This window comes from Aspergillus viridinutans, assembly GCF_018404265.1.
Source record: "Aspergillus viridinutans IFM 47045 DNA, scaffold_4, whole genome shotgun sequence".
NCBI classification, from domain to species: domain Eukaryota; kingdom Fungi; phylum Ascomycota; class Eurotiomycetes; order Eurotiales; family Aspergillaceae; genus Aspergillus; species Aspergillus viridinutans.
The window spans coordinates 292,978-307,380 of record NW_025091220.1 but is presented as its reverse complement, the minus strand read 5'-3'; the positions used below and the strand labels follow the sequence as shown (position 1 = coordinate 307,380).

Here is a 14,403-nt window from a genome sequence, read left to right as displayed (position 1 = left end):
GACCTACTCCATGGTAGGAAGTGATCCGAATATCAAGCATAAGTGCATAACTATGACTTGAAACTCTTATGCGTATAACTTGACCCGTTGTGGATGATTACGAGGTAGTAATCAGATGCATGGTCTATTGCGATTCCGTATATTGGCTTAGTATAATCGCGCTTCTACCAGTCACAGCATCATGACATGTGCAAGATCAAGATCTAATCGATGACTTCGAAGCTCTCAGGTTGTTTTTGAGCGAGTTCAAGGGATACATGGGTATTGAGATGAAATGCGGGCTGCTGCCCCATGAGCCATCGGTATGGCCATAATAGTACGGAGCTTGGTAGTTCCGTCAACTTTAAAAATCAGGTAAACGCTGATTCAGTTCCCCACATCAAGATCTCTAATAACCAATGAAACGTATGCACGGGCAGACAGTTGTGGACCACTGATTCATTGCTGGATAGCCATCACCTCAGAAGGCTGAGCGCCCGAGACTCCCTACAGCTGACAATGGCTGGTGTAGTAAAAAGGACTTAATGATCTGTTCCAGATGCTGCACTAATCAAGTCACGATGAGCTCATATGTATTGTCAGGCTAATAGCATCTGGTTGTTTAACACCGTGATCCTTCTACGGTACGGCGTAAACTAATGCATGCATGTTGTGCACATCCTTATATACCTAGGTAGCCTCCAAGGTTGCTCATTGAGAGACTGAATAAGGTAATCGCAGTGCTTAGCTGAGATACCGCAGGAGTTACTTTTATATTTTAGTTTCCTGTGAGACTGCGGCCGAGGATCGCCTTCATAATGATCCCATTGAGATCATATAGAAACGTGGCCTTATCATGATACACAAACCACTTCCCTTAGATGGAAGCCTTCCCATCCAGAAGGGTCATTCATCAAGGATGGTGAGCAAAGGGAATACCCAGTTATGAATTTTGTGTCCATGTCAACATCAGGAGAAACACCCGGCCAAAGCGTACATCGATGTCATCCGATGAACAGTTTCATCTAAATAACAGGGCTTTGACCTTGATGTAATGCTGCACAGGTGAAAGTGATACTGTTTATGGTCTAGCAGCGTGGGTTTCATAACGGAGCTTGGAGATATTCGGAGTAGCTTCCCAAGAGAGTCAGGTGTACGTCAGTCGGCCAGGGATTCCGAGGACAAGGAGAAGAAGGTGACAAGTGTCAACTGTGAACCTGCCTCAACCACTCCGATATCCCGGCTCGAGAAATTTTGGCTTCATTCAAGAAGCATCCGGATCAAACGGCGGCTGATACGCCTTTTCGAAGCTCATACTCCACACGCCGTGCGCGCCTTTGACGGTATAAGGCCCATCCAACCCATATGACTTGCGATTTTCCTTGTACGAAGCTGCACCGACGTGTTGCATTTGCGATGGCGACATGGCCCAACGGTCCAAACCTTCCTGGTCGGCCAAAATCTCGATGGCACTATCCACGGGCTCCGGTCTCGTCCTTTGCATTTTCTCCAGATGGTCGATCAGCAAGGGCGCTTTTTCTCGAGGAAACAGAAGTGCTTGCGAGCAACATCCGTGACTGTTCATGAGATGGACGCCGGGCCGCATGGGCTGCACTGTCACACGGCCTGCCAGGAAATATAGGCCAATAAGTAGGGGAACAAACAGCAGACAGACTACCGCAAGGAATGAGTTCGTCAATATCCCTTGCATATGCCGAGACCGTCGCCTCGCACAGACACCTGTCAGTGCCACGAGTGAGATAACCGCAAGGCTTGAGATAAGATAAGTGGGCCACTCCTCCGTATTCCAACCTAGGAATTTTTCTGTGTAGAAGAGGCGCAGGTACAGCCAGTCCTTGATCTTCCCGTGAGACCTCCAGTGTTTGATTGTCTCCAGGCTTCTCATGGTATGACGGTACCACTCCCTTTGTGCTACCACGTCGTCCTCTAGCAACAAAATCCAAGGCGCCTTCGTGCCCTCGTAACAGGATTTTAGAGAGAGTTGATAATCGATAAGAGATTTGTCCTTTATCATATTCTCCCTCTCCCATCGTTCCATTTTGTCCACATCGGCGCCCGAGTTCTTGTAGGTGAGGATGCGATCGATGACATTCGAAGCCCATGGTTGCTGATAATCTGGATGATCGGAAGCATTGCTGAGCGCAAAGAGCACATGAACCACGATATTTGCGCGCTGCTCCCGCGATAAACCATCGAGTAGCGAGCCAACGGTCGTATCGAGATTCTGCTCTATGGGGCGCTTTACGGTAACAATACCCGCACAAATAGTTGGATCGCGTCCTCCTGAAGTGACACTTTGAAGCGATTGTTTTCGTTGTGCGCTTGACTGGTTGAACCGAGATATGAAGTGCCGCGACTCTAGAATTCTCCTGACGCTGTAATGCGGCCGATAGCCCTCCTCTGGTCGGAAAAAGAAGGAACCAGGATCGCGCGAGGAGTTGAAATGGCAAAAGATAAGGATAAGAGAATAGAAAACCGCGAAATAGACTAGGAGACGCCTCTGATTTTTGTTAAAGAGGAACATCTCGTCACACACATGATGAAAGCAGGGGATGGTTGAAAGAAAGTGACTTGATCTTGGGAACACGAGGAGTCAGACAGGTTTCCACCTTGTGACAGGAGCAAAAGAAATTCGATGGAAGAATACCCTGAGACCCTGAGCCCAACAGGGTAAAGGATCACCAAATATGGAGCAATTCATGGTGCAAGCTGAAAAGCCAAGAGGGGCTAACTTTCCACTGTTTATGCCTGTTTGATTATTATTGTGTGGAGTGCCCGAGCCACGGGCCCAAGTCCTCCACGATGACATTTCGGGACTAGCAGCCAATCTGGTTCAGGGACGGTCAGGGGTTGTTTCACACTGATGCTTTGCCAGTTGACTCGGCTGTTTGTTTGACAATTGTCCAATATCCAGTATCATTATTGTGGCTAGTCTAGTCTTTATAAAAGTACTGCAGAATTCCTTAATAAATGAATCGTTCAGAGCATCTAAGTTGCCTTTCAGATATTGCAGTTACGTATTAATGTCATCAATCATAACCTTATGTCAACTTCACTGGCTGGTTGATATGATGCTCAGAGAAACTGGAAAAAGAATATACTTAACCAGAATGTGTCCCCTTGAGTTGCGACAGAGGCAAGATTGTCTACCGTAAGTACTGCCTTGTAAGGTTGTATGTCATGTACCATGCTATCATTCGATACTTGGGTACCTTGTCCTTAGCAGGCAGCACTTAACATTGGCCCCACGTGGGCTGCTTAGCCATACTCTTACACAAAGGACCAACTCAAGATGCTTGCTATTCTCAAGCCGAACCAAAGTCATATTAGAAAGCATGTCCGTCTCAGCTTGTTGTCTGAAAGGATTCGAATGGGAGGGTACTCCTACGGGGAGAACCGCAAAGCTCGCCAAGAACGACGTCTACATAGTGGGGGACAATCCGGAGATCGCCATCATCATCATCCATGATCTTCTCGGCTGGACCTTTCCAAACGTGCGCTTACTAGCAGATCACTATGCCCGCGAGGCCAACGCAACCGTCTACATCCCCGATTTCTTCGGCGGCGAAGTCTTGCCGTTCGAACCGATTCTCAGAGGCGAGTGGGAGAAGCTCGATGTCCCCGGTTTCGTGGGGAGAAATTCCCGCGAGATACGAGAGACGGAGATCTTCGACTGTGCTAGAGCTCTACGGAAGAAGTACAAGAAAGTGGGCGTTGCGGGCTTCTGCTACGGAGGATGGGCTGCTTTCCGCCTAGGGGCAAAAGAACATCAGCCTCCGCTCGTTGACTGCATCACGGTTGGGCATCCGTCGCTTCTGACAAAAAAGGACATCGACGAGATTGCAGTTCCAGTGCAGATTCTCGCCCCGGAACACGATCCGGTCTACGCTGCCGAGCTCAAGCGATATACATTTGACACGGTTTCCAGACTCGGTGTTCCGTTTGATTATCAGCATTATCCTGGGGTGGAGCATGGCTGTTTGACTCGCGGTGACAGCACCAAGGCCGGCGAGCGTGACGCGATGGCTCGAGGAAAGAACGCTGCTGTCACCTGGTTTACGCAATGGCTGCAACAATCGTGATGCTTACGGTTGCTTATCAACTCGGACCATTGCAAGTCTGATGGCTTCTGCTGGATTTTTTTCTGCCCTTTCCCACCATACTAGATGATGTTAGCAAGAGTTGTCATCGTATTCCTCTCTTTATCTAAGGAAGCATAAGCCATGCCTTCGGTTAATAATGAAAAAGCCATAAGTTGTAAAGTCGTCAAGAGACGATCTGGATCTTGGATCGCCCAGCCGAGACCCGTTTCTCCGCATTCCTTGCGGGGCATATCGCAGCCGGACTACCGAGGCAGCTTGTTCATCCCTTACCTGGGGATAACATCATCAGAATCCCATGTCGAGATTATATCATCCAAACTCACAATTACCGATATGGAATGGGGGGTTTCAGTGCGTATAAAATCGACCATGCAGTTACTTGAGGGAGTCTTCACCGCGCAGCATAATCAATTACTTCCATCGATAATAAACAGCCCCAAATGTATCCCAATCCACCCCCAATTGCCATTCCAACTTCGTATGAAACTCTCCAAACAACCCACATTAAGGTATCACACCACCCGGCTGGCTCCTCGACCGCAACCCCAGTCGTGATCGTCACATTGAACCGCCCCGACAAGCACAATGCCTTTACACAAGTCATGGCTGAGAACCTGGAACGGGTCTTCCGCATGTTCGACCTCGACCAGCGTGTAAAGGCAGTCGTGCTGACCGGAGCGGGAAAGACTTTCTGTGCCGGCGCGGACTTGGAGATTGGGTTTGGCGGCGGGCGGGAACGAGAGAGGACAGCGGATCATCGGGATAGGTTAGTTCTGCGCCGTTGAAACGCGAGGTTCAAAAGTTGATCTGCACCATTAGTGGCGGCCGAGTCGCTCTGGCGATCCACAGATGTCGGAAGCCTACGATTGCTGCTATGCAGGGTTCTGCTGTTGGAGTCGGCATGACGATGACTCTTCCGGCTGCGATAAGGTAGCGCATTTATTTAGGGTCTTTCAAGCAGTGAGAACTAAAGTGAAGGCAGGGTTGCCCATGAATCGAGTAAATACGGCTTCGTCTTTGCCCGAAGAGGAATCACCATGGAGTCTTGCTCGTCGTACTTTCTCCCTCGTCTGATCGGGTACTCTCGGGCGATGTTCCTCGTCTCAACAGGGGGTGTCTACCCGCCCAACTCAAAGCATTTTGATGGGTTGTTTGCGGAGACTCTACCAGAGCGAACCCAGGTCCTTCCACGAGCTCTGCAGTTGGCTGCCGAAATCGCCGAGAACATCAGCCCAATGGCTTCTGCGCTGAATCGAGCATTAATGTGGCGCGGACCTGAGTCCCCCGAAGAAGCGCATTTGCTCGAGTCGGGGATCTTGTACCATATGTTTGGGGCTAAGTAAGTAGCAGCCGTCGTATTTGAATCTCCATACTCATCGTTGGACAGGGACCAGAGAGAAGGCGTTTCGGCCTTTTTCGAGAAGCGCAAGCCAAACTTCAAGGCAACTTTCGAGCACGATGGGCCTGCGAACTACCCGTGGTGGTCAGAGGCGAGCATCGACCCACCAGCAAAAGCTGCCAAGGAGTCATCTAAGTTGTGAACAGATGCCGCCTGCTGGTCGTAATTAATCTGTGTCTCGTGAGCAGACCTTATATTGATCAAGGTCAATGTTCTTTTAGGAAGCAGATATGAATTTAAATTGCGTATATTTTACAGGACAGAGATGAAATGCTCTTGCCGATATGTAGCCTCTGTAGAGGAAGCAGATCAACGTGGAAGAGAAACTCATGCCGATCGCTCAAAGACTGATGTAGACAACTCCACGCAAAGCTAACGGAGCTTAGATGAGGATTGAAGCACATCGAGAGACGGGAATCCAATGGAATTGCCATATCGAAGAAAGGGACATGCTAGAGTTGAATTTATAAAATTAGATGATGAAACTGCGTCTCTTGCGGTTGTAGGCCCTCTGATCCTTCAACCACTGCCGGTAACCTTGAACGCTTCCAATCTTCTCACCATAGTAATCTGGCACAGGGTTGGCAATCGAGTTAGACGAGGGATCGACACGGAACCGCTTGATTCTGTTATAAAACTCCTTCTCTCTCTGTCCATCTGTTAGCACTGAGCAAAACCGGCAAGGGTCAAATAAAACATATCACATCAAGAACTCACCATTAAGAAAGCCGGCTTATATTTGCGATAGACCAGCCTCCAGATGGCATTGCCCAAAAAGGGACCCGCGAGCCAACCCACTGCACCGCAGGCAGCGGTCGCCAATCCCAGGACGACGAAGGGATCCAAGCCCATCACCTGTGCCCCGAGCGACTCGAGATCCTGTTCGGAAAGAACCTGTACTCCGATAATTGTACTGGCCATCGAGGCGATTATCGACGAGGCGAGGGTGTATCTACGTCGAGATGCGCGGAGTTTGAAGAAGGAATTCCAATCGAGTTTGGAGGCTTCGGCGCGGGATGCGTTTTCGGCGGTCGAGTTAAGGCGAAAAGCAGTATTGCGGAGAATGGGAGAGAGACACATGGCTTTTGTCTGAGGACGAGACGATGGCTTGAAGGGGATGCGTGTGGTTGATGTGCTGGCCGGCCTTGCCTGTGTTCTGAGCGACATCTTCTGGCAGCATTGAAATAACGGCGTGGCGCTGGGCAGAGGGGAAGGAGAGGCCAGGGCAAACCGGCCACCGAGGGCGACCGTACGCAATGTGCCGTTCATCGAGGTGAGGTGCATCTTAAGATTTGTGGATGTATGGAGTGTTGTGGTCGCAGAACACTACTTGATGGTTGAAGAGGTGCAGCGAACAGGCGGAAGAAGCTATGCCTGGATTATGTAAGCAGGACGGAGCACATAGCCTTTTTCGACGGTGAGGTCACTGGTGGATCGTCGGTTCAGACCCTTAAGGTTTAGTTACTGCAAAAGGAGAATAGAAAATACTAGAAAAATGGCCATGTTTTTCCCGAGAGAATACATGATTACTAGGATGTTAGATCGGATCGTACGGCGTATATTCCACTCACAAAATACACCTATAACTTCTCTCGCAACCGCATCCAGCATTCCCTAATTGCTCAATTCTTATCGAAGTGTCTTGTACCACATATGCTCTAGTGATCAACGTCTCCGCGATGAGTAGGCGTCTTTAATTGGGAGGCTTCACGAGCTATATCCTAGAACTACTTGTTGGCACTCCCATTTGTCGGATGGCATCATTCATATATTACTGAACCTCTTCTAATGATATAATCTAAGTGATTCAAACGTCTACCTAGACCTGTATATGCGCGCTTGGGTGGAGCGATCTTTACAAAGCTCCCCAGAGAAGAAACACTTGATATACAGAATATTCAAGGGGCACCTAGCCGTCTATTCATGCCGTCGTATACTGACCCAGAAACCACGCCCAGATAGCCTTCTGGCGATTAGAGACCGCCATTCTGCTTCAGAGCACCAGGACGAGATCGGGGTTTTGAAGCTGTCCCAAAGCCATTGACACGTCCGTAGAGCCATTGCAGGGTTGCGGTGCTCAGAGCCATGACAATGGCGCTCATCACAAAAAGACCCACGCGGCCTTCGAAAGGCACCTGCTCAAAGATTGGGTACGGGTACCTGGTCGTTGTTAGTAACCCACTACTCACGACTGAGGTAAGTATGTAACGCACCATCCGTTGTACTTATAGCATTGTTCGATCCAGATCCAGTAACCAAACGCGATTGTGCTTGATAGACCAAGGGCCGGTAAGATACTGATTGTCCATGGAGGGGAAAGAAGTAGGAGATCGATCAATAACACAATGGCTGGGACGGCGTGAAAACCAATATCTGCAGAACGATATGATATTAGCTCAAGGATCCGTATAAACAAGAGACCAGCTTTAGGACTTGCCAGCGTGCATTGGAATATAGGCCCAGTCCGGTACCACCAAGCGCTCGTCGATCTTATAGTCTGCGTCAGGAGCGGAAATGTGGGTATAAGGGTGCTCGACTACCCACCATGCGAAGACTCCAGTATAGAACACTAATAAGCACCTCCATCGGAGCGCTACAAATCGACAAGAGATTCTTAACGAGAAATAGCCGGGCGGACAGGGTCAGATCCGCCAACAGCGCGAAAGCAAAAGTGAGAGTCGACAAGGCAAGACCGATAACGGTTAGATACTGAAAATGCCAACCATACGCTTCGTTACTGCCGAGCATTCAAGGTATTAATATGCGGGAATTCCGAGCCCGTGGCATTGGAAAAGCTTACGCGCGATTTGGATTCTCGTGCATACTGTGAGGTATTAAGTCAGTCCAATAACCACACCAGATTCAGTTCCCTATCATCATGATAAAGATATATAAAGAAACCCCAGATCACCCACAATTTGAATGAGCCGATAAAGCTGGCTAAACCGATTAACTTGAGCAAACGTCAGCCATGGAACAAACGCCCAAGGGAACAACATCCAAACAGGCACAAGCTCACGTGGACCAGGGCAGAGAACCCCCGGGAAGGGCTAGACATCCGTTGGACAGGATGTTTCGCAACCAGGGAGGAGGCCATGGTTAAGGAAAATACGTTTCAGGATCGAATTCTAGAAAACTGAAGATGACTACTTTAGGTTAAAGATACGGTACTCGTTTTGCTGAAAGTCAGCAGAACAGACCAGATCAACCTGCGTCATCGGACCCCTTGTCGCCAGGCATCCAACCAGCACCGCCGCTAACTGGATTGACCACTAGCCATAGGTGCCCGGAGATGCTGGCTAATAACATAACTGGGTTATCATTTGCTCTGGTTCAGCTTAGCAGTTAACAGTCTAGTTCAGCCATTATCAGCTCCAGTTATCGTCTTCTCCACATTTGAGAGTCAGAAAGCGGGACACGATTGATCGAAAGTGCCGATAACAGAAGTGACCAACGAGCAATGGTCAAGCGGATTGATTATTTTGGGTTTATCTGTGATTCTGCATCTTTATCTGCCGTTCAGTATTACCCACTGGCCCAGCTTCTCCGCTTTTCCTCGTGGTCTTTCGGTTTCGTCTCTTCTCTTTGTTCTCTCCTTCCAGCAATCTTCTCCTCAGCGTTGCCAACTGGTGCTCTCGCTACCCACTTCACGCCTTGTCAAGCTCGTCTGACTGTGGTATAAACAAGCGTTAGTCCGTCTATCCAATTCCAAGGCTCGATGAGTACGAACACCAGGTGCGGGTGTCTTATAGATTATCGCTACCTATCCAGCTGGACAAAAAGATCCCCGCGACGCAAAAAGTCACCGATTGTCATTCTTCAGGTGTCTTGAGGTCCTATCGTGTCCGTATGGCGGCCATACTTTGCAGAGTACGAGCTATCGATTCATCCAGTCGCTACTGCTATTTTTCGTCGGATCTTTGCACTCAGCCGAATCACTCAAGTCGCACTTGAAGTGCAATGCCTCGTCCTAGAAGGCCCGGTGCACCTGAGCCAAAACGAAGATCCCGGAAGGGTTGTTGGTAAGGAGTCTCAGTCTCACCCATTTTTTGTTTTGTCACTTAATGAACAAGTATCTAGGCCGTGTAAAGCGCGGAAAGTCAAATGGTATGTTTCTATTTCCTGCTACTTTGCCTCTACTCCACATCATCAGAATTCTCTATCTGACAATGACTTTAGTGACGAAGAGAAGCCGTCTTGTCTCAACTGCCGGCGTCAGAATGAGAATTGTGACTATAGTATCAGGCTGAACTGGGAGGGTAGAACAAGGCGGAAATCCTCCGTTGGCTCCCCAAGTTCTCAGTCTAGTGGTCACTCTGCTCATCTCCTCTCTTTCGCCGTGATGCCTTCGGATTTCGCACTTGTGGATACCCTTGGATCAGGTCAAGGAGATGGCAGTCCACAGGAGTTGACTCCACAAAACACACTTTGGGCTACCGCTTGTGGATCATCTCTGGTAGCCGAGACATCGTCCTCTAGGGAGGTTCAGAGTGGCATTGGAATTCTGAGCTCTCCTGCTTATTCCGGTCATTTGGGCAATAGCTTCCCCTATATGAGTGATATTAGAACTTCAGTAGGAATAACGTCATCACAAATGAACGATACGATCATCTCACGGCCCGATACATCGCCGCAACCGATGACAATGCCACAGGAGGCGCTTTCGTCCTTCACTTCCTCAACCCTTCACCCTTCTGGAGACGTTGCCTACTCGGATACAAGCTCGAGTATCGGGACTCTTGCTACCCTAAGCTTCTCTCAGCCCTCCATTCCATCACCGCTCTCGTTCATACGACAATCCGCCATGGAGTCCCATCCGTTCATGCGTCCTTCGTTAGTGCATCCGCGTCAGACGGCGAACCGAGCAGAGCGAAATTCTGTCTCAAGTGAATCGCGTAGTGATTTTCACTTTGACACCGATGACGACCAGCTGGCAGGAGGACTTTCTCCGCGCCACCGATACTCATTCGCACATTCAGATGTTGTCGGTCTAGATTCTTCTAGTGCAGAACGAATCGAGACGCCCATAAAAACTCCTGGCTCCGGTCCTACGGAGACTTATCTTACCAAGATCATGAATGGCCCTATTGCCTCTGAAGACTACACGTACAGCTTGCGACGTGATGCTGAAGGCAGTTGTCAGCGAGATATATACCAGCCCTTCGAGCGTTCATCCTCGGAACAGAAGTGGTATGCCTACTTGACCAGTGTGACTGATAATTACGGCCTCGACCATGGCCGTCCCGACTTGGATTTGAACCAAATGGATGATCATTCGGCTATCGACATTAATTACGCTTTGGACCTGATCAATCCAGAGCACCAGACCCGAACTACATTCGAAGCAGCATGTCCTGACCATGGACTCGGAAATAATGTTGGACGCGGGTATTATGCATCGCCTGTCCCCATCAACATTCCTCGGTACCTGTCGCCATTGCCTTCGACCTTGGTAGAAACACCCATCAATCTGATGTACTTTCACCATTTTCTCAACCATACAGCCAAAATGCTGGTTGCACATGATTGTGGGGACAACCCGTTCATAACGGTTTTACCGTCAAGTACGCTGCTTTCAACCCCATTATTGGTGATATGGCTGACAGTAGATAGTGGCAATTGGGGATTCCAATATCTTGAACCTGATGCTAGCCTATTCCGCCAGCCACCGAGCCAGGTACTTGAACCACCCGGAACCTGCTAACAGGATAGCACACTGGGTCAGCAATGTCTTTCCAACCTTGCGCATAGCACTCGAAGACCCGGACCAGAACATAACGGACAATCATCTTGCTGCCGCCATTATGCTCTTGTCTTTGAAAATCATTTCGCCAAGCACGTTTGAAGTACCAATTCCGTGGCAAAGCCACCTGAAGCTCGCTCGCGATCTTTACCTTGCACACGGAGTGCAGATGGCGTATCCTGGGAATCGAGTCGGGTCTTTTCTTTCACGCTGGCTGGAATATATTGATATCATGGGTTCTCTTTCCTGCCGAGACAATGAGCCTCCTCTGTTTCTGTATCAGTCGATTGTTAGTGCATGCTCTACCCCTCCGGCAAATGACGATTTCTTGATCGACTGCTTCACCGGATATACAGCAAAGACTGCATTGTTGCTGTCACGCTTGGCCAAACTTCTTCACCAATGCGAGAGAACCCGCATTGGTAGTTTGATTGGCGTTGAGCCTGACCAAAGGCCCTCGCCGGATATCGTTGTTGAAGCCGAATCATTGCTTGCGGATTTTCAGGTAGCAGATAATATGGCACGGATCAACAGCCGACATCACCAGGAACCTGTGTCTGCGGACATGTCGGCGATTGATCGATCATTCCGATATGCTGGGCTGGTTCACCTTCATCGTCGCGTGCTCTGCAATCCATCAGCATCCGCTCCTGTATTAGAGGCTCTGGATGGGTTACTTGAAGCACTGGGGCAACTTGAACCTGGTGCATCGGCCGAAGTCGGAGCATTGTTTCCACTTTTTACCGCTGGTTGTGAAACCCGAGATCTACAACAACAGGCTGATATAATGGAGCGAGTCAAGAGCCTGGAGAAAACAGGCTTGAAGCAGGTACGCGATCGACGAATTTCCGATTAGCGCAATGACTAACACTTTTGTTGCAGATCCAAAATGCTCGTACGCTCATGCAACGTTGCTGGGATGAAGACTTGCCGTGGAGTTCTCTGGCGCAGGGGGAATTCTTGGGATAGCCCGAGGTCAATTTCACGAATGTGAAGGAGTCTAGGAACAATAACTGAGACAGCTATGAGTAGATATTTCTTGGTGAACCGAGCTAGTCATCGAGAATAACCTGCAAACATCATACCAGCATGAGATGTTGGGTTAGTGCGAAAGGGTCATGTCCTCCCGGCCCCAGGACTTGTAGCAAAAGGCAGCATTCTATGCAGCCTTGAGACGATCTCTGGGTAATCCTCGTCATCCTCCGCTGTAATTAGGCCATGTCGGACGAAGAAGTCCACCATGGCACTCGCACTCGCGGGCTTGAACCTCCCCTCTGCCATCGCATCCAGCACCTCTGGCACATCCATTAGATGAAACGCGCACACATCATCCTCATCCACCGGCTTGAGAACTACCTCGGGGCCAACCTCAAGATCATAAACATACAGCAAACCAGGATTCATTAGTCCTGGCTCCCCGCCCGCTCGGTCATCACTGATATTGAACCACGTCACCGTGCCGGCAGCATGCGCCTTCCAAACCAAGCTCTCCTCCATCCCAGCCTCCTCCTCCGCCTCCCGAATCAAACACTCCATCGGCATCTCACCCGCCGCAACACCCCCCGCGACAGCATTATCCAGCATCCCCGGATACGTCGACTTCTTCGGATTCCGCTGCGGCACCCAGATCTTCAATCCGGATTTGGTCCTCGTGTACACAGTCATGTGCACACCGCGCCCGACAATCCCGAACAGGGATATAGCCGAGCGCTCGATACTTACGGGGAACCGGGCTCCGATGATGGGAAACCGCTCATCGCGTCGCTTGCCCAGCCTTGGGAAGACGCCTCTTGCCCTGGCGAGCGCGATAAGGGCATCGAGGCTGCGCTTGCAGCGCTCTGTCCAGGTTTCTTGCTCGCACGCATGGTCCTGTGGGAGGAGATGGATTTCCTTGTGCGGGGCGGGAAGCACATGGAAATCTTCTGTCCAGGGCATGCGTTCAACGACAGACTCCACGAGATAGCCGTGTGGTCTGGGGTCGTTGGGGAGGAAGAATTTCCATAGTTTGGAGAGCTGTTGTTCGTAAGCGGCTGTTTCGCCGGGTTGGTTGTAGGGGAAGCTGAGGTTGTTAGTGGTAATTCGATGATATAGGATATGGAACCTTACTTGTCGCAGTCTTTGACTATTTCTAGTATGGTTTTCTTCATTGCGGCTGGTTTATTATGGCTAGTGGAAGTGTTGACTTGTGATGACATTTTTTGAGGCCCCACTATCAAAAGATATTTTTGGGTTCCGCGGCCCAACGCAAGCGGTAGATCTATCCGATCTACTCTTCAATGAGAGACGCTTCTCAACCACGCTGCAACTGGATCATGACCAATTCTGGGAATCATGTTGTTTCATCCGAGTTGGCATAGAATACATAGCCAGGAAACAGCGAGACATTGTCTGACATCGGCCCAGAATGTTTTAAACGTGACAAGTTTCGAAGAGGATGAGCTATTTCTGCCTGTCAGACATTGCGTATATCAGAACATTCTTAGTGAGACAATGTGCAGACTTCCAGATCCGAGCCATACCATAGATGCTTAAGCCTGATAGATGAAGACTTCAGTCCTTGTGTTACTGAATGGCAATGGATTAGAGTCCATCACTCGTGCCTTTTGTCTTCCTTGTTCTGTTGACACCATCTCTCCGATGCTGAAGGTGATCCCTGATACCTGCTGGAAACTCTCACCATTGAAGTATCTTGGTTTGATTATGTCAAGGTATTGCACCGAGCAATCATGAACCACCAACATTGTGATTGCTTCCTGAATATCTAATGGCACTATAGCCCAATCAGCTGATCTCCAGCTCAATCATCAGTATAAGTTGCTAGGCATCAAGCTGTTCATACTCTTCTCTTCTCTCATCCTCAACGCTCTCTTGCGCATTACAGAGACGTTTTGCGCCTTGGTTTCGCGCAAGTACTTCCACACGCTTCACATATTGATACCATATACCCAGTAGACCTCCTAAGCAAGCGTCAGTCAAATCTAGATCACCAAGACACTGTCTATATTAACAACTCACTAGGACATTCTCAACATAGTGGTCTCAACGGAGCGTGTCTTTGTTGCTGATAATTCCTTTGCTTTGCTTTTGAAAGGTCTCATCAGACACTCACTCACTCTTTGTTCCGCTCATACTAACATCAGTCTCGCATATAGGAGCTT

General features: G+C 49.3%; 7 protein-coding genes across 7 annotated transcripts; 3 read left to right on the top strand and 4 right to left on the bottom strand.

The window, feature by feature from the left end:
* Positions 1-1,243: 1,243 nt before the first annotated feature.
* On the bottom strand, positions 1,244-2,524 carry Aspvir_006115 (uncharacterized protein; the record flags this gene model as incomplete). The annotated part of the gene is made up of 1 exon (XM_043269323.1): positions 1,244-2,524. One exon carries the CDS (start codon positions 2,522-2,524, stop codon positions 1,244-1,246), a length of 1,281 nt encoding a protein of 426 aa, XP_043125258.1.
* Positions 2,525-3,335: 811 nt separating this feature from the next.
* Positions 3,336-4,082, top strand: Aspvir_006114 (dienelactone hydrolase family protein; the record flags this gene model as incomplete). The annotated part of the gene is made up of 1 exon (XM_043269322.1): positions 3,336-4,082. One exon carries the CDS (start codon positions 3,336-3,338, stop codon positions 4,080-4,082), a length of 747 nt encoding a protein of 248 aa, XP_043125257.1.
* A 461-nt stretch (positions 4,083-4,543) lies between these two features.
* Aspvir_006113 (enoyl-CoA hydratase/isomerase family protein) lies at positions 4,544-5,644 on the top strand (the record flags this gene model as incomplete). Its single annotated transcript, XM_043269321.1, has 4 exons — positions 4,544-4,869; positions 4,923-5,033; positions 5,086-5,442; positions 5,491-5,644. The coding sequence occupies 4 exons, from the start codon at positions 4,544-4,546 to the stop codon at positions 5,642-5,644; spliced, it is 948 nt and encodes a 315-aa protein (XP_043125256.1).
* A 330-nt stretch (positions 5,645-5,974) lies between these two features.
* Aspvir_006112 (presequence translocated-associated motor subunit PAM17) lies at positions 5,975-6,786 on the bottom strand (the record flags this gene model as incomplete). Its single annotated transcript, XM_043269320.1, has 2 exons — positions 5,975-6,151; positions 6,220-6,786. 2 exons carry the CDS (start codon positions 6,784-6,786, stop codon positions 5,975-5,977), a joined length of 744 nt encoding a protein of 247 aa, XP_043125255.1.
* A 689-nt stretch (positions 6,787-7,475) lies between these two features.
* Aspvir_006111 (putative integral membrane protein) lies at positions 7,476-8,599 on the bottom strand (the record flags this gene model as incomplete). Its single annotated transcript, XM_043269319.1, has 7 exons — positions 7,476-7,662; positions 7,716-7,875; positions 7,940-7,991; positions 8,047-8,239; positions 8,303-8,326; positions 8,418-8,455; positions 8,522-8,599. The coding sequence occupies 7 exons, from the start codon at positions 8,597-8,599 to the stop codon at positions 7,476-7,478; spliced, it is 732 nt and encodes a 243-aa protein (XP_043125254.1).
* Positions 8,600-9,462: 863 nt separating this feature from the next.
* Aspvir_006110 (Zn(II)2Cys6 transcription factor) lies at positions 9,463-12,214 on the top strand (the record flags this gene model as incomplete). Its single annotated transcript, XM_043269318.1, has 5 exons — positions 9,463-9,524; positions 9,583-9,609; positions 9,682-11,066; positions 11,116-12,074; positions 12,128-12,214. 5 exons carry the CDS (start codon positions 9,463-9,465, stop codon positions 12,212-12,214), a joined length of 2,520 nt encoding a protein of 839 aa, XP_043125253.1.
* Positions 12,215-12,361: 147 nt separating this feature from the next.
* Positions 12,362-13,392, bottom strand: Aspvir_006109 (putative thiamine pyrophosphokinase; the record flags this gene model as incomplete). Its single annotated transcript, XM_043269317.1, has 2 exons — positions 12,362-13,304; positions 13,352-13,392. 2 exons carry the CDS (start codon positions 13,390-13,392, stop codon positions 12,362-12,364), a joined length of 984 nt encoding a protein of 327 aa, XP_043125252.1.
* Positions 13,393-14,403: the final 1,011 nt, after the last annotated feature.